Here is a 22,943-nt window from a genome sequence, read left to right on the forward strand (position 1 = left end):
AACCCCCTGAAAGGTGATTGCGAGAGGAAGGCTTTAAGAGCAGAATTTCAGCATTTTGAAAGCTGGAGTGAGAAAAGAAATTCGGCCTCACCTCTGAGTATTTAGTGTACGTATCTCCAGGCCTCTCCATTAGTCAGAGATGTTTTCCAGATTTGGGCAAAATGGCAGGTAGATTTATGAGCCCGAGAGGAATGGAGCCCAAGTGCCGGCATGTTCCTGTTCGCTGTCAACCAGCGATCCCAGCTCCCACCCATCCTTCGCTGCTGTGCACTGAAGGTCACAGACGCAGATTTTTAGAAACTTGCTTCTGCTAAAATGTAATTTAAAAAAAAAAGTTCTTGCAAAGCATTTATATCTGTCAAGTCTTTGAAAATTGCTGAGTGCTAATAAAATGGCCAAGATTATGATGGCCCCTCTCCAGTGAAACGGCAGCACAGAAAAGCAGAGAAAAGTTCTTACAAACTGGACATGAGCAGGCATTTTCCAAATTGCAAATTTCCTTTTTCTATTGCAGCTGGGAACAAAGCTTAGTTAGTCAAGAGAAGAACATTTCTTCCTGGGAAAACAGCTTTCTGTTGGCGTTCTCTTACTATTTCCGCATCCTCCTCCTTTGGCGGAGTGGAAGGCCCCGCAGTCGTGGACATCTTCGTGATGTCCTGCCCCCACCCCCACTTCGGACAGAGCCTCAGCAGGAAACAGAGGAACAGGCGCCCTCATCCATCTCCCTAGTTTTCTTTCCACAGTGAGACTCGAGGCCTTGCTTGCAGGCCTGCTCCCCACCTGTTTCCAATCTGACAAATAAAAACCAAAGAGAAGCAAGATGCAAGAACGGTCGTGCACGGCTGGTGGGAATGTAAATTGGTGCAGCCACTATGCAAAGCAGTATGGAGGTCCCTCAGAAAAACTAAAACTAGAACTACCATGTGACCCAGCAATCCCACTTTGGGGTGTTTATCTGAAGGAAACAAAAAGCACTACCCTGGACCTCTTGGGTCTGCCCTGAGTTCTGGACACCCAGCACTGGAAGCAGCCCCTACCATGGGGATAAACCCCTGTGGCTGAGGCCCATGCTGTCCCAGCTGTGACGCAGCTGTGACCCGACTCTCCCCCAATGGGTGGCCCTTGGGTGACAATGATGAGGCCTCAAATTCCCAAACTGCAAACAGCCCCATGCAGGTAGCTGTGTGTCTTGCCTTGCATGGACATTGTGGGTACCTTTAGGAACAGGTCAGCCCCAGGAAGGGGGATGGGGTGCCCTTCCCATGTCCCTACAGGCCATAAAGAAGCTGCCTGCGATCTCCCACTGGGGCCAGCTGGAGGGATGGAGTCTGTCCCTGGGAGGGGACGGGGGCCAGGTGAGGCCTTAGCCGAGCACAGCATGGTGCAGCAGGGGAACTGGGGAGTGGGCAAGGTCCCAGCACCCACTCTTGCCTCCCCTGCGGTCTGAGTCTCCCAAAACTGCAGAATGACCCTTTCGCACTTTCATCTCTTCCTTGGGGAGCCAGCCAGTATGAGCTGGTGTCCCGCAGACATGGATGGAGGGTGCCCTTCTCTGGGAGAGGAGGCAGCCCTCTAGGATGCCTATCCCGGCCTGGAGGGTTTGGGGTGAGTCAGCACTGAGAGCTCTGTGGTCCAAACCTGTCTGCCACCTCCCAAGTTTCACTTGACACAGGCCCTGGGTCTTGGCAAGCTGGCCGTCTAGACGCCAGGGCTCTGGCCAAGATGAGCTGTGCTTCTAAAAGAGCTTGTGGCATTCTTGGCAGAGGTGACAGAGAATGGCCTTCCCACAGCACAGCCAGCCCATGACGCTCTGAAGAGCAATGACGCTGCAGGGATTTCCTCCTGCAAAGCCTTGCGGAAGCCCAGTGGCCCTGGGTGTCATGCCTTGACTCAGTCCACAGGCAACAAATTGAAGAGGTGAAACCTGAATGGCCACCGAACCCCTGCAGGGACCCCATCACCCTCCCTCTGGGATTGGTGCCTCCTGTGATGGACGGACAGGGAGGTCTGCAAGGAAGCCCTTGGGCTGAAGCCCCTGCCAACTGAGGGCTTGGCCCCACCCTCCAAAACACACGATGGTGCTTGGGGGAGGAACCCAGTGGGCCTTGCTGCCTCTCCATGGGCTGCGCAGGGGTGACCAGCATCCGACCACCTTAGCTGCAAGGGGCACTGGGAACATTCATTCGTAGTAATGCCTCAGATAAAATTGGGTTTCCATTGGTAAGGAAAATGGGTGAACTCTGGACAGGCAAGCAGCAGCATCTGCCCAAACATGGAGAGGTCCTTTTGAAGGAAATGGGGACTCAGTGACCCTAAGGCAGTGGAGGGGCGGGGATGCCCAGGCTCCTGGGCTGAGCAGTGAATGGGGTGGCGAAGGGTGGGCAGTGGGTGCAGGCCATGTTCTCAGATTGCAAAGGAACGGAGTGAAAGAAGGTTTTAACTTTGCCTTCTTCTAAGAGTAAAGTGTAGTCACCTTACAGTGGTGGGAAGGAGCTGGGGGAGGTTAAGGGGTGGGGAAGTGGTAAATCAATGAATAACATCCCAAGGACAGAGTACCGTGGAGCCAACCCCCCAGAGAACATCAGGGGACAGGGCCTGGAGAGCAGACAGGGCCATCTCCTGGGGGCAAGGGTGCTGGGGGGACCCAGGGTTTTGCCTGAGGTAGCGGTGAATGCTGTCAAATGGGCCCTGAAGCCAGGCTCCCTTCTTTCCCCCTTGCTGGGAGCCTGGCTGAGGCACATTCTCCACCTGTGTCCACACTTTTCCACTAGCCCTGGCCCTCTCTCTTTTGTCCCCCGACCCTGCCCCCAGAGCCATAACGAGGCAGGAGTCATGGGTGTGGGGCCCCGGGGCAACGGGATGATTTTCCTGGTCTGCACTGATTCACCTGCCCCACTGCTGCCTCCTGGGGAGCCAGTGGAGCATTGCAGCTGGCACCTCCTGCCTGCCCCCTGTCACACTGAATGAATCAGGAATTGGTTGGTACCTTCTGTTTGGCTCATTGCTCTAAATCAGTGGTTCTCAACCTTCCTAATGCCGCGACCCTTTAATACAGTTCCTCATGTTGTGGTGACCCCCAACCATAAAATTATTTTCGTTGCTACTTCATAACTGTAATTTTGCTACTGTATGAATCGTAATGTAAATATCTGTGTTTTCCGATGGTCTTAGGCGACCCTGCTAGTGGTTCTCAACCTGTGGGGTCTTAGGCGACCCTGCTAGCGGTTCTCAACCTGTGGGTCGGGACCCACAGGTTGAGAACCGCTGCTGTAGGGCCTAAGACCATCAGAAAACACAGATATTTACATTACAATTCATTAACAGTAGCAAAATTACAGTTATGAAGTAGCAACGAAAATAATTTTATGGTTGGGGGTCACCACAACATGAGGAACTGTATTAAAGGGTCGCGGCATTAGAAAGATTGAGAACCACTGCTCTAAATGAACACCCTGACGCCTGGTTGCTCAATGGTCTCCTGGTTTTTCACGTCAGTCTGGGGATCTCTGTCCTCCGAACACGGCTGCTGGTGTTGGAGAGAAGCTGGCCAGGATCCAGATGCAGAAGGGAGCTTCGGGGCCACAGCTGACTGCCCTCCAGGCAGTGGGAAAAGTCACCCTTGCTGCCAGCCCTGGAGGCCTCAGGGGCCTCGCTGCTGGACACTCTCATAGTCACAATTTAACTCACCTGCTGGGAACAAGGGTGACTGTCCTCTCACACTGTAGACTGTGGACAGCGGAAGGCCACCTGGAACACAGCTCTATGTTCCATGACTGCATGTCAGCGGGGACTTCTTCAAAGAGTGTTTACACAGCACACACACTGGACCTCATCTACAACAAGCTCTTGGGACCAGAAAGACAAAACCAAAACAGTGTCAAGGAGGTTGGTGACAGCTGTGTGATGGCCCGTGCAGACTCTGTACCTAGAGTCCAGAGCAGCACAGACAAAAAGGTGTATTTGCTCAGGGTGGAGAAATGCAGATTGTCTGAAAGAACTTACAGCATCGTGTTCAAGGACCTTTCAGTCTTTCACAATGCACCCTTTGAATCAAGAGTGTCTGTCAATCTTGGAAGGGAGATTTGGAAACTGAGGCCAACCCACAAGACTTGTAAACAGTGCATTTGTTCCTATGCTTCTCGAATATGGTAGTTCGGCTAAGTAAGGTTTCTTTTCCATTTTTCTCTGCTTTAAAAAAACAAAATTGGGCCTCAGATGCACAGAATCGGGCTTGCATATCATCCTAAATGCAGGTAACAATACCATCACTGGTGCATACAGGGACCTCTGTATTAGGTACGTGCATCTCCCTGTCTGTATTTTACAATGAATACTCTTGAGTTCACCAGCCAACCCAAGGGCGAGAACACTGCTGATAACTGATATCTTCACATGCACTTTTCCATTATCACTTTGCCTCTTCCCCCAGAGACAACTAGTATCTTGAATTTGGAGTTAGGGTCAGGTTATTGTACATTTTTGGATATTAACTTTTGTATGTCAATTTTCTATCCAGCTACCTTGCTAAACACGTTTTTTTCTTAATGATTATAGACTTTTGTGTTATCTCTGTAAATAATCATATCATCTGCAAATAAAGACAAATTTCTCTCATTTTCTAGCATATCTTTTCTCTATATGTAATGTCAAAAAAAGCAGAGATATGGGACATCCTTGTATTGTTGCTGATATTAAACTGATGCTTCCAATGTTTCATCATTAGGATAATTTTTGTTATTTTCAGGTAGACTTTATCAGGTTAAGAACATTTACTATTGTTACTCATGCTTTAATAAGAAGGTTTTATTTTTAATCAGAAATGGTTACCTTTATCAGATGCTTTTTCTACATCTACTAAGATGTTTTTCTCTTTCAAAACAATGACAATTTTCAGATTTTCTAATATTAAATCTTCCTTACATTCCTAAGCAGTTCTTAGGTGTGGGTTATCATCATTTTTCCACCCTCTGGCATTCAGTTTGCTACTATTATGTCTTCATAAGTAATATGGGCCTGCAATTTGGTTCTCTTAACATTTTAATGTTTTTTAATTGATTTTAGAGAGAGAAGAAGGGAGAGGGATAGATAGGTAGATAGATAGAAACATCAATGAGAGAGAACCATTGATTGGCTGCCTCCTCCATGCCCCTACTGGGGATTGAGCCTGCAACCCAGGCATGTGCCCTGACCAGGAATTGAACCGGGGACCTCCTGGTTCATGGATCAATGCTCAACCACTGAGCCACACCTACAGGGTGCAATTTGGTTCTCTTGTATTATCCTGGTTTAGTTTGAGTTTCATTCCTATCTCTCAAAATGAGCAAAGAATAAGTCTCTCAACTAAATTACTTTATGTCTCCACTGGTTGACCTACTCAAGTTAACCTGGCCATCTCAGTAAGCAAGATGGGAAGGCGTTCAAAAAGAAACAAGAGGGGCATTTCATAAGTTATTAAAATATAAACAAGCACCCATTTTATAGACTCCTATTTCAGTGTTCTTCAACCCTGGCTGAAAATTAGAATCACCTGAAGAGCTTTCTTAAAAAGTGCTTATGACAGGAACACCCAGGCCAATTAAATTTTAATCTCCGGGGTTGGGCCCAGCCATTGTATTTATTAAAAGCCCCCTGAGTGCGTCTAATCTTCAGCCAGGATTAGAAAACCTGGCACACAAGGATCTGAATTTTCTTTTCCATGAAGCGGTCTCACATATCTTCATCTTATTAATGGACCAGTCTGTCAATTTATCAACCAGTAAGTGTTTGCCAACTGCTGACTTATTCCTGCATGGTAGCAATAGTGCTGATCACAGCAAAAACAACACAGACACTCAACAATATGCAATCCAATGAACTATGGCTCATTTATTCAATGAAATCTATGCCACCAAAAAAAAAGTTCAACAACAATGTTAGTGATCTAGAGCTGATGCAGATGACAAAACAGTAGGTGCTGATCATAACATTTCATAAAATGTTTAGCTACAGAACAAAGTTGCATGTGTAAGCAACAGATAACCACATTCATTGTTGTGTGTTCAAAATAGGAATTGTTTTTAATTTGCTTTTATAGGTTTTTTCCCCCCCTAGCCTGTTTGAAATGCATAGGAATTTCTTATGAAAAAAAAAAAAAAAGAAAAGCAAAAACTGTTAAATAGTAGCTTATTTTATTTAAGCTACTATTTGTTTACAAAAAAAACAAATTTGCTCATTTTAGCTTCATGTCGGGGAGCAGGGGTTTTTCTTTGGACTTGAACAGATATCAAGAACTGAATTAAGTCAAACTGGCATTGAAGCCGACATAAACCTGAAAATTCAAGAGCAGCCCTTCTCTGGACTCCTATCTCTGTCTCTCTGAGGACCCGCTCCTGCCTCCATCTCCCCAGAAGTCCACAGTATTCCATGGAGGGCCTCAGACATTAGGCATGACCACATGATCTTTTGAATCCAGTGTGGTCCCTTTGGGCAAGTTGTGAAACCTCCCCAAGCCTTAGTTTGTCCTTTGTAAACAGGGACATAACAGAAAGACCTCAAATATTTGAGAATGAAATTTCTACCTACTGCCTCAAAAATGCTCAGCAAATATTCACTATAAAACATGGTTATGAATCGCTGAAGATGTGCAGTTAAACCTCACATTTCCCAGTGGGAAGAGGGGAGCAAGGACACTCTGGGAGGGCACAGCAGCAGGGACCACCGTTGGCCATCCAGGAGAGCTGGTGGGAAGGGAAGCTCAAGTTCAGTAGAGAAGTGGCCGCCAGAAGGATGGGCTCCTGGACATCAGATGGAGGAGCTGGATGTGGAAGGACCAGGACCCAGAGCCCATCCTGAGCATGAGGCTGGGAAGGGCAGTGGCCAACACTCCCCCTTTGCCTTCACTGATCTGGTACCACAAGCCTGGATTTTATGGCCTTGGCCTTGAGGAGACACAGAGGCTGGACTCATTGACATAAACCAGGATAGGTGCAACTTCCTCATGGGCTTGGTATCCCATCATAGTCACAGGTTCTGCCGGCTGTCCTGGGAGGGGATTATAAAGGGCATGCTCACTAGGGAATGGGAATTTGAGGGGGTCACTTTAGAATTCTGCCTACCATGCCTTCCTGTGTATGTTAGCAAGTCCCGCTAAATTGAACTTAACCTTCAATAACCAGGGGATGCCCACTGAGGTCTCCGTTTGGCTTGTAGAGTCTCCTGGGAAAGAGGTTTCACTGTGGAAGAGAAAAGGAATAAAAATGGGGCTTTAACCTTCCGGAAGGGGCCTGCCTGCTTTGAAGACGTCGGGAATCATTTGCAAGACACAGGTGACTGGGCTGGGCCAGTGCAGCCGCTCCATCACCCTGGGAAAGGCGGCCCCTGGTGGTTTTCAATTAGCTGTGCTTGCTGGCTTAATAGTCTGGCTTCAGCTGTTGCCTAGACTTGAAAGGAAAAAACTGGGTCAAACAAATGATTTTGAGAATCCGGAGCAGTTAGTTTTTCCGCTGATCCTCCTGTCTGTGCCTGGGCACTGTCGGTGCTTGGAGAATGGGTGGACAGCAGTCTGCACCCAGGCTGCTGATGAGAACCCCTGGGGACCCTGAAGAACCCCCAGTGCCTGGGCCCCACCCACCCACCCAGACCAGGCAGGCTCTCTAGGCTAGGGCCCCAGGGTGTTCTCAAAGCTGCTGAGGTGATTCAAATGGGTGGCTGGAGTGGAGAACCATTGGGCTGGATAATCATTTGGGGGACAACTTCTAATAAGATGAAAATTAGGATTCTAGCTGGTTTCATTGCAGGGATATTTAGCTTATTAGAGCAAGAAGTGGAGCCCTGCAGGGGGTGGGAATACAGCCTGGAAAGAAATTGTTTCCCTGCAAATGGGGAGGAAATGGCTTGGTTCAGCCCAGTTATTCCCAGTCATTCCACGAGGGTTTACGGAGCCTCCCAAGTGCAGGCAGTAGAGACACAGCCAGTTGTGCACAAGATTGACAGGGCCTCCTGGAGCTGACAGTCCCCTGGGAACACACAGGAGTGACATGATGTGTCCTTAAAGCTGCTGAGATCCTGACCTTAAAAAAACAAACAAACACTGGAGCACAACAGTACTCAACTCTGGGTCTTGCACTTTTTAGGTGAGAAAATCCAAACATGGTGTAAGAGAAAGTGGTGCATCTTTTCTCCTAGAAATTTATGAATGAAGTGATAGAATGACTTGGATTTGCTTTCAAACAATCTGGAGTGTGTGTGAAGGGCGGGAGGGTGGGGATGGAGCGGGGGAAGGGCAGTGTTACTTACTGGAGTTGGGTGATGGTTATGTGAGGAGGGTTCATTGTACACGTTTCCCACTTTTGTATGTTAGAAATGTTTTATAATAAAACATTTAAATTGAATGTATAAATCAAGAGACAAAAGAAAATGGTTGTTTTGATAATAACATAAAGAAATATTTTCAAGCTGAGTTCAAAGCTGCCTTTCAAAGCGCATCTACGAATGCACTACTAAAGGCCTGTGGCGTGTGTGCCTGTCTCTCCTGGTCAGTCACCTGGTGACAGAGCTTCAGCTACTGCCAAGGTCAGTGTGAGGGTTCTCTGCTGTGGGTGACACCAGGGCAATGGTTCCAAAGGCACATGACAATGGAGAGGCTGGGGGGAAGAAAGGCCTAGATTACAAGGCCCTCCAAGTTGCTCGGGCACTCGGATGCTGTGATGGGGAGGTGGGGCACTGAGTGGATGCAGTTTAAAGCGTTCCAGATGTCTGCAAGTACTTCTCAAACCACCACACCACTTCCCAGACCAGTCCTCGTGGGGCTGCTGTGTTTTCACATGACGGAGAGCACAGACGAAGTGAGCTCGGGTCTCTAGTCTTTTCTATAAGGACGCTAACCCATCATGGGGGCTTCACCCTCCTAACCTAATCACCCCTCAAAGTCCTTATCTCCAGATACCATCACATTGGAGATTATGGTTTCAACATATGAATTCCGGGAAGATATAGACATTCAGCCTTTAGCGGCATTATTATTTTAATGTATCTATTTATTTTTAACAAGTAATACATGCAACAGAACAAAATTTAAAGGTATACAACAAATTCCGCTCCAATTCCTGTCCTCCAGATGCCCAGTCTCCTCCCTAGAGACAAGAACGGTGACAAGTTCTGGGTATCTCTCCTCCCAGAGGTATCTGTGTCAAAATGGAAATGCTGGTAAGATATCTGGGCCATTCTTCACCTTGCCTTTTTTGCAGAATGTATACTTCAGATGCATACCAGTAAATACAGAGCTGCCTTATTCTTTTAGCCATTACATACTAATATTCCATCATGGGCACATGATCATCTAGTTCATCAATTTCCTGTTAGCCAGTGGTTTCCAATCCTTTGCTCTTGCCATACTGGGGTATTTAAACTTGCACACTCACCAAAATATGTGTTGTATAAGTTCCTGGAAATATGATTCCCAAGTGAAGAATATAAGCACTTTAAATTTGATGGGGATTGTCAAGCTGTCATCCAGAGGGAGTAATCACTATGGACCCCCATCAGCAATGTGTGAGGGCACCTTGCCAATACTGTGCTACAGAGAAAAGGATGAATTGTATCTCACTGCTTACATTTGCATTCTCTTATGAGGTTGAGCATAATTCACATTTATTGGCTGCTAGTATTTGCATATTTTTCCTATTTCTCTGCTTGTTGATCTTTCCCTTTTTGATTTGAAGGCACTGTATTTATCAGAGAACTGAACGCTTTGATTTGACAAGCCTTTCAATTTGTCTATTGTCTTGACTATTTTATAGGGTGTTTTTCTTTCCATACAGGAGATTTTTATGTAGCTGCATTTATGAATCTTTTCTTTCGTGTTTCTGGATTTGGGGTCATATTTTTAAAAGCCTTCCCCACTCCAAGACTGTAAAAATTAGCTGACTTTAAATCCCCGTACACACGCACACACACGCACACACACATACACACTGTATTCAATGTAACTCTACTGCAGTTGTGTTGCTTAGTATCCACCCATGGAACTACCGATCTTCTGAGCTGGAAGGGAGATCAAAGATCGCTATATGGAGCCTCTTGTTTTAGTGTGAAAGAACAGAGAAGAGACCCTTTAAGTGACGGCGGTCACCTGATTTCACATAGCCAACTGGCCATGTGGCTACGTGAGCACAGGGCACGGGGAAGCCACCCTCTGTCCTTGGAATTTTGCCTAGCCCCACATCACCCCCATGCCTGCTATCTCTGGGGAACCCAGAAGCAGAGCTGAACTGTGGCTTCCACTTTATCATATTCACGTACAGCTTCTAGTTGAAACGCAATTGATTTTAAAATAATACAATGCCTTAGGTTGTGAGAGTTGGCAGGAATTTTGAGATACAAATACAATCCCAGGAAGTAGAGAAATGCTTTTCCTGCCAATTCTTTTTCAGGGGAATTTTTAAAAAACAAGTTTTTGAGAAAGCTCATCCTGGATGTAGGTTCCCCTGGGAGAGTGGCACAGATAACAAAACAGGATTAAGAGCTTAGAGAGGAGGGGCCACACTGTGCCATCCCTGGGGGAGAACCCAGCGGAAGACACCTGGGCCCCTGACCAGTCACCAGTGGTGGATGCAGGGAGTGAGGCGAGAATGGAGGGACAGTGGCCTTTGACGCTCTTTTTGGATTCTGATTGCTGGTTGGCAGCTCAGTGGAATCCAACCCACCTGTCACCTAACATTTGTCTTAGAGAAGCCCCCCGACTAGGGTTGGAAGGTGGCTGCTTTGCTGACATGCTTTTCTTTCCTCATCTATGAAATGGAGTGATTCATTCCCATCCCATCGGGACAATTCACTTCTTAATGCCTTTAAATCAAAGAGCCACGCTCTCTAACCTGCTGGTCTATCTCAAATAGACCCACAAGACCTGCTGTGCACAGGAGTCAGAGAGTGAGCACAGGGCCCCAGCTCCAGTTAAGGGAGGGCAAAGCCACCACCAAATGGGAGCCGCTGTTGTGAATCAGGTGGGGGGAGGTCAGGCCTTGGAGAGAGGCATTGTTAGTATTCTCCCTGACTCTGCTCCCACCAGGCAAAGATGGAAATGGGAAGGCGGGCTGGAAGGGGAGAGGGAGTGGGGACAGTATGTGGGGAAGGGGAGGGTTTGTTCAGAGGGTCTGATCTCTGTTATTTACTACCATACCCTAGGGTGCCTTGTGGCCTGTGGCTGGAGTTAGTCCCGAACAAGAACATGCACCTGTGTAACCTTCTAAACTAGGGGTGCATAGTCCCCACCACCCCTGTGTAACTCACCTTCCCAGGCACCTGAGGCTCACTCTAGTCATCCCAGAAGACGCATCATGCACCATCCCCCTCCACCTCCTCCCCCAGCCCCAGGCATAGGGAACCAACAGCTCCTGGCTCACCTGGCATTTCCTTCACTTTTCAAGCAACAGCCCAGGGCACCTGGCGCTCAGGTTCCTCCTCCAATCCAGCCCACCCTGTTGCAACTCCACTGAGTGGCCAGCCAAGGAAAGCCAAGCCCGCAGCTGTGGGATCCGTGGGAACAGGGCCAGGATCCCGGCAGAGAGGCCTCAGCCAGCTGGGTCCACGCACGTTCACCTACAAGGTGCAGGTGCGTCTGCAGCTCCGGGGGGTTGGTACACTGTCCCCAGAGACTTGGGTTCAAAGCCACACTGGTGTTTGCCCTGGGTGCACACACTCCATTCTGTTCTTCCAGGGGAAAGAGCAAGAGAGGTGGTCAGCAGGCTCAGGGTCCTCTGAGACCCACCCGGTCTGCATGCAAGACCCCAGTTGGCCTTCCTGTCCTCCAGCTCCAGGTATTCTCCAGACCTTGTAAAACCCTTCGCATGAAACTCAGCATCTCTCCCCCACACTCACCTCCTAGAGCTGTGGGTCCACTCCTTGTGTGGGTGGGGGTGTGGGTGTGGGTGTGGGTGGGGTGGCCCAGTTCGGAAAGAGCATCTTCTACATACCTCCACCTGCCAAGATTCCCATGAGCTTAATTGTCTGCAGTTAATGTTTTTGAAAACGTTTTTAATGTCATCTTCCACATGTAAAATTCATAATCATAATCTGAGAAAGTAAGCTTTCTAAACTAGGCCCCCACCAGGCTCACAGGGAGTGCCCTCCTCCTTCCAGCGCTATCCTTGGGAGGCGGGAGAGAAACCCAGCAAGGGCCAGCCCTGAGCAAACCCACTAGCTTTACTTAGAGCTTTTCTCTGGAGCTGGACCGTTCCCCAGAGAAGCGTCTTCCAGTAACTCCTCCGGACACCGAGATCTGGCTGCCCCAAACATTCTGGGAGCCAAGAGAAGGGCAGGGTGTGGACAGTCCTGACCCACCTGAGCAACAAGTTAACCCCTGTGTGGCACCCAGGCCCTCCAACTGTCCATGGGAGGGAGGTGTCCTGGGTCAGAGACCCCTTGCCACTGAACTCTCAGCTCTGCTCCTGCTGGTCAAGACCTTTTAAAATTGAAATCCTGGCTTTGTCACTTACTCTGTGAGGTCTGGTTAGTTGTTCAATGCTGCTTCGTTTTTCTTATCTTTGTTGTTGTTATTGTTAACTAGAGGCCTGGTGCACTAAATTCGTGTGGGCAGGGGGGCCCTCAGCCCAGCCTGCACCCTCTCCAATCAGGACCCCTAGGGGGATGTCCTACTGCCGGTTTAGGCCCAATCCCAGGGATCGGGCCTAAACCAGCAGTCTGACATCCCTCTCACAATCCTGGACTGCTGGCTCCTAATCGCTCACCTGCCTGCCTGCCTAGTCGCTCCTAACTGCCCTCCCCCGCTGGCCTAGTCACCCCTCACTGCCCCCCTGCCAGCCTAAATGCCTCCAACTGCACCCTCCCCGCTGGCCTAGTTGGCCCTAACTGCCCCCCTTGCTCGCCTGGTCGCCTCCAACTGCACCCTCCCCCTGCCAGCCTAATTGCCCCCAACTGCACCTCCTGCCAACTTGGTCGCCCCCAACTGCACCCTCCCCACTGGCCTGGTCGCCCCTCATGGCCCTCCCGCTGACCTGGCCGCCCCACGCAACCTGCTGTTTGGTCATCCCTCACTAACCCCCCTGCCAGCCTGGTCACCCTAGTCTGCTGTTCAGTCGTTTGGTTGTCCCTCACTAACCCCCCTGCCGGCCTAGTTGTAGGCAGCCATCTTGTGAAAGCGTGAGGGTTAATTTGCATATTACCTATTGATTATATAGAATTTCTGAGGATACTCTTTTCCATTGATTTTTAGAGAGTGGAAGGGAGGGGGCGAGACAGAGAGAGAAACATCGATTTGAAAAACACCAATTGGTTGCCTCCCGCATGCACCCCAACCAGGCCAGGATCTATCAAACCTGCAACCAAGGTATGTGCTCTCAAACCTGAGACCCTTAAATCTTCCTGTTGATGCTCTAACCACCGAGACAAACCAGCTAGGGCTCTTTTGTTATCTTTAAGTAGGGGTAGTAATGACCACCCCCCCGCCCCAATTAGGATTTTGGATTAAATGAGTCACGACAGTTATCCATTTACAGTCTCCCGACACCAAGGTCTGGCTGCACCAACCAGTCTGGGAGCCAAGATTCATTCCTCATTACCCTCTCTGCCAAAATGGATCTGGGCCCTTGAACTATCTTTTGCCAACTGGCACCATGTTATGCTTCGTTGGTAGAAGGCACTAGAGTCATTGTAGGAAGGCATGGTTTTTCTTGGTTCTGGTGCCCATTCCTCAGGCGACTCCACTGTATGCAGCTTCCTGGTGCTGTGGCCAGCCACACCCAGGAGCCAGCAGCCACCCAGTGCCTCCTTGATGCTCTCGTAGCAGGGTGCCTCTGCTGAGATACCTCTCCATAAAACATCCTCCAGCACCCTACAGACTGGATTTCCAGCAAGTTCAGTCCACGCACACCCACAGTAACATCTCTGCCATTCACTGAGTTGTGTTCACACTCACCCCAACACATCACAGGGTGTGGGGTGCTCTATTGCAGCCCTGGGGGTCATAACTTTTTCCATCTATCATGCCTACATTCTTCAGCACTGTCTACTTTTCATTAGCCAATCCCTGTTATTCCAACCCCACCCCATTTCCCAGGACGAGGAGCTCTCCACACCGGACCCGGCTATCCGAGGCCAACTGAGGCACCAAGGCACTGCTGACTTACGAGGCGTTATTATCCCACAGATGGTAGTTTCACCAGTGGCTCCTCAGTCAAGCACATACACAAATGTGTGAACTCTATTTTTGATATCAGTCAGGTCTTAACCAAGCATGTCAAACTCAAAGGCTAACACGGGCCAAATAAACAAGGTTTAAGTTTATATGGGCCGCAAAAAAACAAAAGCTTCAATTTTCATAGAAACTTAGGTTTATTTCGATAGAGACATGCTGAATACAAAGGGCTGAAATGAGTAATTGTTAACATAAAATAATAGGGCACTTTAATAAAAATTAGTAGTTTTTCTTGAACATTAACTTAACAGACACTGAATAACTACACAAATTAATAAGCATTAACGCAAATAAACCTACTTTTCTTGTTCTCTAAAAGTGAAATATTTCCTGTTGCGTACACCAAACAAGTTAGTCCAAGACTAATGAAGTGGCAATCGGCTGCTAAAATATTCGCTGCTAGTATTAGTGGAGAGAAATGGGCACCTGCGCATAGGCACATAAGGGAGATGACTGCAACACGATTATAGTAATCAGTCATTAGCGAACGTTGTAGTTCATTATTAATAATTATGTGTAACAGGATATTGTAAAAATTAAGTTACAAAATTTTTATTAAAACTTTTCTTACATACTGTTATATTGGCTGAGCCACAATAATATTCGTTGTGGGCCACGTTTGTCTTACACCAAAGTCTTGGCCATTTTGAGTTTTTTATGTATGGTGTAAGAGATTGTTTCATTCTTCTGCATGTGGCTATCCAATTTTCCGAGCACAATTGAAAAGGCTCTTTTCCCATTGTATATTCTTGGCTTCTTTGTTGAAAATTGGCCATATGGGCGTGGAAGCATTCCTGGGCTCTCTATTCTATACTATTGATCTATGTGTCTGTTTTGATGCCAATAGCATACTGCTTTACTATAGCTTTCCAAAAAGAATATAGCTTGAAATCAGGAAATATGATGCCTCTAGCTTTACTTTTTTTCAAGGTTACTTTGGCTATTATGAGTCTGGGGTTTCAAATTTTAAAATTGCTTTTTCTATTTCTGTGAAAACTACCATTGGAATGTTTATAGGTATTCCATTAAATCTGTAGATCACATTGGGTAGCATTTTAACAATATTAATTCTTCCAATCTATGAGTATGGAATATCTTCCCATATATTTCTCTTTAATATCTCTCTTCCATGTCTTATATTTTCAGTATATAGACATTTCATGTAAGCTATTTAATATTAAGAAATTGTTACTATTTTAGGTGTAAAGTTAGTGAGGTTATTTTTTCATGTATTTTTATTGATTTCAGAGAGGAAGGAAGAAGGAGATAGAAACATTAATGATGAGAGAGAATCATTGATAGGCTGCCTCCTGCACACCCCATATCGAGCCCGAAACCCAGGCATGTGCCGTGACCGGGAATCAAACCCTGACCTCCTGGTTCATAGGTCCATGCTCAACCACTGAGCCCCTGCTGGCCGGGCAGTGAGATTATTTTTTTTAAAAAGGTCATTATCTATTGCAATTTACTCTAAAATAGTACAAGTAAGTAGGTGGGATGGGGAAATAAGGAGAGGTATTAATAAAACAATATTGTGTTAATAAGTGTGACAGCTAGGTGAAAGAAACATGAAGTTTCACATACTACTCTTCTTTTTTGAAAGTTTGAAACTGTCTGTCATGATCAGCCATGTCCCAGCCCCCAGAACTCTGCCTGACACACAGCAGGAATGTAATAAGTGATAAACTGAAATAGTCGTGCAGCCTGAATAACATCGCCTACAGGCTCTCTAACCACAGAGCCCGAGTTCTGGGCAAATTTCTCAAATTGCTACCAGTAAGTGAACCTTGATCTACCCAGATCTGTCTCACTGTAGCTGCAGCACTAATACTGCCCTCTAGAGGATAAAAGACAAACCACAGGGAAGCCCTTCAAGTTTGTTCCTTCTGCCTCATGAGGTTAAAACAAGCCATACACACATACACATTTATCATTAACTCTTTATTTAAATGTTCCAAGGATCCCAAACACCATTTAAAAATTAAAAGTGCAAAGCACTCCATCAACAAAAGCACATGAGTATCACAATTCACGATACAGCTTTTACTCCAACCAAGTTTATTTCACCCTTTATTACAAAGGCACAGAAGTCATCTGAGACCTCAGATATTTACCTTACTGCATGTTAATGTCGCACTGCTATGGTGCAACTTAACATAATTATTATAAAGCTCATAATGCAGTTTTCCAACAACTCATCAGGAGATATAGACTCTTTCTATAAATAATTAAAAGAAATACTGGACTTAAGAGCAATATAGGCACAACAAAGGGGACCTGAAAATTTCTGTAAGAGCCGTTAAGTTTCTCGATGGAAGTTAAGACTTAACTGTGAAACTCTACTACCTGCAACAGGTACACTGGACCCAGCTTTGTCAAAGAACAAAGTAAAGTGAGCAACTTCTAACAAACTAAAAAAATTTTTTTTGGAAACTCCTTATGAAAGCAGTACTGAGATCATTCATAGATGCTTCCATCGTTCCGTCAGTTTCCAGTCTTTAAAAATATGTACTTTGCAGGTCCAAAGTTCTGGATTTGGTTGTAGACACCAAGGCAGAGGCCCCGCGGTCTCCTCACCGGGGCACAGTGGCACCTCCAGCCGAGTCACTGCCTGTGCTGGTGGCGTCTGGACTGGCAGTCTGTTCTGCTCTCTGGTCGGCACTCACCTCATCATCTTCAAGATGTCCAGAGTTGGCTGCACTCTCGTCCGTCAGAGCAGTCCCCTCTTTCCTCTTTTCTGCCAACACCTCCAGCCCCATCATCCTGAGATAATGCAGCCTTTCATTCTTGGGCACAAAAGTTCGAATTGAGGCCTTTCCCCGCCATCCACACAACACAATGGGACACTGCAGGGTATCTGGTTTCCTACAAACAAAGTGGCTTCATGTAAGTATTAAGTCTTTCATCACTGCCTCCAAAGAGGTTTAATATGCAGTCTCTCCAAAAATTATACCACTAAACCACTGTGAAAGCATTTCAGTCTGTGATCCTGTGGATTTTCTCAAAGATCAGCTTCCTCCTTCCTACCCTGAATATCATCAAACCCTCAAATTGGCCATTTTTCCTTCACTAGCTGGGGTGCTCTGGGAAGCCACCCGAGCTCTCTGTCCCGCTCCTGGAAAGTGCTGACAATCTGGGACCTGCTCCTCCAAGCATTTCTGTCAAGCGCCAGTGGTTACATGAAAGCAGGGCTGGTTCCCTGTGAGCCACAGGGGACCCCGCATGCCCCACCCTAGAACAGCACTGATGTTTAACAGGTAACCCAGGCACTGAACCAACGGAAGAGAAGGCAGAACGCAATCTCTCTTACCTGTTCAATCTTTCCATTTATTCTGTTTAAGACAGAAATTAGGATTAGGTTTCTAAAGCACACAGAACACATACTATACATTTTATTATCTAAATAAAAATATGTTTGGACTGAAATGAACATTATATAGAAAATATTTTCATGATGATATACAAGAATGTAGTATTTCAGTTCTAAATTTTCCCTATATTGTTTTAAGGAACATTCATAAAAGGCTTCTTTCTAAGCACACCCACAATCCCCCAACAATAACACCAAAGCCCGATGGCAAGAACATCCCCACTTACGTAGGATCCGGCTCATACTTCAAGACGACGCTCCCCTTGGCTGGAAGAGAAATAGACAAGCATTGGCCAAGCTTCCTAGTCAGTGGACACCTCTGTTTATATGGAAAGAGAGCAAGAAATAATCTACACTCTGGGGTCTCCAGGATCTCAATGAAGAAAGGACTTTTCTCCTAAAAACATGAAGGCATCAGCCAACTAAGCACCAAGTAGGGCCATCAGAACAACATGGTTCAGGACAATGTGGGAGAGGACCAAGACAGACCATCTGGGATTTAGGTGAAGCTACTCAGCAAGTCTCAGACGCAGGGAGGTGGGACTAACTACTGGTTAATTCTCAAAGTTCAAGGTTAGATAACAGTTCCAACTCCCAGAAACAGCATGAAACACATAAAAAATATCAAAAATTATACTGCAATCATCTACAGGATTAAAAAAGTACAAATGGCTCCTTTATCCTTTAAAATAATCTCTCCTCTAAATTGAGGTTATGCCTGAGGAGACAAGAGGATGCGGACTCAACACAGCATGTGCTATGTTCTTTAGGCCTCCAGTTTTAAATGTAAAACAAACGATTATATGACCTCAATAACCTATTTGTTCATGCTTTCATCAAATTGAGCCAGAAATATTGAACACATAAAAGTTAATAAGAGTGAAGGTGAAGGGATTAAGAACCGCCCCCCCCACCAAAAAACAACTTTACCCCATCCAAAAAACAACTCACAGACAGACAGCAGTATGGTGATTACCACAGGGAAGGGGTGTGGGGGGAGGTAGACGAGGGTAAAGAGGCCAATAAATGGTGATGGAAGGAGCCTTGACTTGGGGGTGATGAACACACAATACACAGATGTACAGAATTGTATACCTGAAACCTATATAATTTTATTAACCAATATCACCCCAATAAATTCAACTAAAAATTAGTAAGAGAATTATTTTTATTCTTAAGTGAAAATATCACTCAAGTGGTCTAAGTGGAGGTTTACGAAATATAAAATCAACAGTGTTACGAAAATCTGTTTTGGTGAGAATCTATTTTGGCTGGCTAGCAACGCCATAGCAAGACTGCATATTCTGCTTAAACGGGATTGATAAAAATGCATTCTTTGCTGCCACATGGGTACCTTTCCTGGTGGGCAGTGACATGGAGCTCCGGCTGGTGGGCTGGCCAGGCCCTAATAACTGCACACCATCAATGGCAGCTGGGAGATGCAGAGTCTCCCAGGGTCTGGGGAAGGAGAGCAACCCTAGGGGTGCCCTTGACCCTCAATACACTGAGGCCAATTATGTTTCCACAAAACCCTCTGGAAACTGACAGTCAGTAAAAGACAGTCACAATGTATTGAATATAAGACTGAGAAAGATTCAACAAGAGGAAACACCCACAGCTGTACTGTCTTTATAAGGACTAGTGAGGCCTCCACGCAAGTCAAACTGCTTACCCAGGTCCTTGGCTTGGATGTATGCCTCACTGCTAAGTTTTCTAAGAAATGGATTTTCCTGGGTTAATAGAATTTTAACGTCTTCCAATGATACAGTGATAATTCTTGAATTAATAAATGGATACAATGTATAGATTCCCTGTGGGAACAAAGAGAGGTCACTTTATGAATGGAAACAATCACCTGGTAAAGTGAGCACCCACTGTCCTCAGGGCCTTTCCAAGGACCATCACCTCACTATAGCCCTAGGCAGGTGCACCACCCCCTGCCTGGAACCTGTAATCATCTGTAAGCAAACACTCTCCCAGAGCAGGAAACCCAGCCTCAGAGAGTGCAACAGTGAGACTCAAATGGCTGGTAGTGCCAGCCCAGCTCTGAGCCATCCAGACCTGTCGGGCTGGCTCAGAAGCTCCTATTTGTGCCCAACTGCTTCCCATTTATTCGTGGCTGGTGCTGTCCAAATCTGTTCCCCAAATTACCTCCTGTGCTAACCGGAAAGCACAATCAAACTCTTCTCCACTGCTATTTCGACACCAGACTTTTATCCCAGTATTAATAACCTATAAGTTAAAAAATATGATGAAACACACATAAATAAAAGTCAGGATAATCAATTAAAATAATCCCTTCTACCTTGAGAAGGCAGAACTGTAAGTAACTGATGAAAGAAGGAAAAGAGAAATGAAGAACCTCGGAAAAGACCAGGAAACTTTGAAAATGCAAGACTATGTCAGCACATTCTATGGGCTGTCAGGAGCAAGGATCCTGTCCCCCTGGAAGCCCCTGTGGACACCAAGTCCTAGTCAATGTTATGAAACCACTTTGACCTCATGGACCTCCAGACAACACTTGGAGATACAATGCCTTAAATACATAGGCAAAGGGAAAAACAAGTTAGGAAAACAGTAAAGCAAAAGGAAACAGGGAGCTAAAAGTAGAAACACTCTATAGAAAATGGAAATGACACCATACCACAGCAGCAGCAGCCAGACCCTCCAAACCCATGACACCTACCTCCCATGACACAAACAGTGAGAGGGACAGTGGGACAGAAGGGACGCAGGCTACACAGCCTGGGCCTGCTAAGGGCTCTGGGGACCTTGGCCCATACTGGACATGGGAGAGCCAGTGCCAGGATCTGTCCTCCCAAGGAAACCTGAGCAGGAGTCCTCAATTATGCATCAGTCCCCATCTGTGACCTGTACCTTCATCCTCTCACTATTGTTCAGCAGCACGTTTCTCAGCTCCTTGGAAACCATGTAGAGTTGTCTCTTCTTCCCTTCTGTAGTTCGAGTTAACAAATTCATCCTTGGGAATGAAGGATCCAAAGCATAAAATTTCCTACAAATAAAGCAGAGGTGCTTATGAATGTAATTCAAAATTTAATAGACTGTCTTTAAGCACCCCCTATTCTCCCCGACAAGACAACGTAAGTGACCATTCTGGTAAATATATACAAAAACTTAATGAATAAGGAAGAGAGAACCTGAGACTGTTATCCTAAGCATCTTTTCTCTCTGTTCTGCCTGGAGATTCCCAATTAAGGCCCTACCCAGCCCCACTATTCCTCATCTCCTAAATTAGAACTGAGTAAGGCAGCCTTGGCCACTGATTTCATAATTCAACTGAGTAATTTACATTCAGGATCTGAGTCGAGTTCTTCCATCTCTCCACTGTCTTTACCTTTGGGCAGTCTATTTTCTCTGATTACTGCTCACTTTAAATTGAAGGGTTCAGTAAACACACCCTAAAGTTTCATCCAGCTGTAACATGCAATTAAAAAGTAAAAATACAGCTATACAGAGCTAGATAAAAATAAAACTATGGTTAAATGTTACCAGTTATACATTTATAACCCCACAGTAAATTTCTTTAAAGAATTAAAAAAGGCTGAATTAATCCTTACTGGATTGGTGGAAATAATGGGTCGTCTTCAGGAATAAACACAAATGGATCTTCTTTAAATCCAAATAACTTCATTTTCTTCGATGGAGGGGGACTAAAGGAATTGAGATGAAATCAGTCATCTGAAATCAGCAGCAGCACACTCGTCCCTGCCCTCAACCCTCACCCCCAGCTCTGTGCATCACGGGGCTTTATACACACGCCTCCTCAGGTCTTAAATCTCTCCCCACAGACAACAGACAGCAGCACCCACACCAAAAGTTCCTTAACACTGAACTGAGTACTTTGCCAGCCAAAATGTGCTCACACTGCCTGCTGAAAAACCACCACTGGAAAGGTTCTGAGATCCCAGACAATCTACACAGCTGGGAAGACACTAGAATGTTAGGCTCAAGACAGAACCATGTTTCTTACCCACACACGCCATCTTTCTTATTTCCATTATTCTCTAAATCCTCAGTCCTTTCTATTATTTCTGTATCACCAATTCCAGTGTCCAGTTTCCTTTCCAGCTCCGAGGGGCCCGCAGCTTTCTCTCCCGTGGGACCTGCAGGGCTGGACTGCACAGGGTCTCTTGGCTTCGCAGACTCCCCCTGCAGCTGTCAGAGGGAATAGTAAGTCTATTTACTCTCCAATCCACTTTGCACTGCTACAAAAAATTAATAATATGGAACTCACAAAATCAATCTCAACTATTTTCCTATAACATTTTATAGAAAATATAACATCTTGCTGTTATTTATAAATATAACATCTTGCTATTATAAACAGAACTCATGGACATTGTTTCTTTAAGGTTAAAATCACTTTACCACAATCCCATAAAAAGCATAAACAGCTGGCAGATAATGCCAGCTTGTCTTCATTTAAAATGCTGCTGGCATCCACTCTGTATAAGGCACACTGAGAGACGCAAAGGAGTCAACACAATTCCTAAATTGTAGGCAGGGCAGAAAAGACAAGTATAGGAATAATCACAATGTAGGAAAGGATAGTGATACTGTTCCAGAGCACCTGGAGAAACTTCGATGAAAATCAGAAGAATGTACCTCCAGGGACCAAGGAAATACCTGTTGAATAATAACTGTCTGAACTGGGCAAAGGTATAAATGTGGTTTTGAGAAGGAGCAAAATGTTTTACTTATGTTAAATGCTCATATACTTTTTATATAAAGTCTTAAATGAAAAATTATTTAAAACTATATGTCCTTTCTAATAAGTCCCAAGATTGGTAAAAGTAGTAATTCCCAGTCCCTATGAAGTGAGCATACAAATTAGACACCTAAGCACAAAAAAGTTCCCCAGTTCACAAAGCTGTAAAGTGGACTAGCCGGTGAGATTCTAAAGCTATTAACATTATACAACACTGCCTCCCAGAGAACAGTTTATTTAAATGTAGAAAAAGGCAAAAAACAAAACCGCCACTTGAAACTGTCTGGCAAGGCCAGCAGTGGCCCACATCCTTTCTACCCCCATCTTCGCTTCCTGAAATGCTGCCTCTTTTTCAGAGCCCATCTCAAATGCCTTTTCTCCAGGAAGCTTTCTCTGCTCCATCCCAACGATCTAATCTCGCCCTCCCCAGAACACCAGCAGCACTGTGCCAGAACGGCTTTCCCTGACTCAAACTCTGGATTAGTGTCTACACATCTTCACTTCAACTAGATCCCAGAATCCTGAATACGAAGAATCTCAGAAAGGCCCCAGTAGCACAGACAACCAAAATATATTTACACAACAAAATAAGAAACTAATATGATAGAAAAGTGGAGAATATTTAAATGACACTAAGTTGTTCTAAAAAGTGTGAT

General features: G+C 45.8%; 1 protein-coding gene across 5 annotated transcripts in view; it reads right to left on the minus strand.

Annotated features, from left to right (window-relative positions):
* Nucleotides 1-16,080: 16,080 nt before the first annotated feature.
* Nucleotides 16,081-22,943, minus strand: part of NSUN2 (NOP2/Sun RNA methyltransferase 2) — a 30,301-nt gene continuing 23,438 nt past the window's right edge. For 2 of the 5 annotated variants that reach the window (XM_054715249.1, XM_008162045.3), the window contains 7 exons: nucleotides 21,550-21,734; nucleotides 21,137-21,229; nucleotides 20,436-20,571; nucleotides 19,710-19,790; nucleotides 19,231-19,369; nucleotides 17,786-17,825; nucleotides 16,081-17,053 (listed from right to left, as the gene is read on the minus strand). In XM_054715249.1, coding sequence (XP_054571224.1) covers nucleotides 16,762-17,053; nucleotides 17,786-17,825; nucleotides 19,231-19,369; nucleotides 19,710-19,790; nucleotides 20,436-20,571; nucleotides 21,137-21,229; nucleotides 21,550-21,734 — 966 coding nt within the window. In that variant the 3' untranslated portion in view covers nucleotides 16,081-16,761. Of the gene's footprint in view, nucleotides 17,054-17,498; nucleotides 17,521-17,785; nucleotides 17,826-19,230; nucleotides 19,370-19,709; nucleotides 19,791-20,435; nucleotides 20,572-21,136; nucleotides 21,230-21,549; nucleotides 21,735-22,943 lie in introns of all 5 variants that reach the window. The other 3 variants (XM_054715250.1, XM_028139441.2, XM_054715251.1) reach the window with 3 other exon arrangements.

The sequence above is a fragment of the Eptesicus fuscus genome, chromosome 4 (genome assembly GCF_027574615.1).
Source record: "Eptesicus fuscus isolate TK198812 chromosome 4, DD_ASM_mEF_20220401, whole genome shotgun sequence".
Classification (NCBI taxonomy): Eukaryota; Metazoa; Chordata; class Mammalia; order Chiroptera; family Vespertilionidae; genus Eptesicus; species Eptesicus fuscus.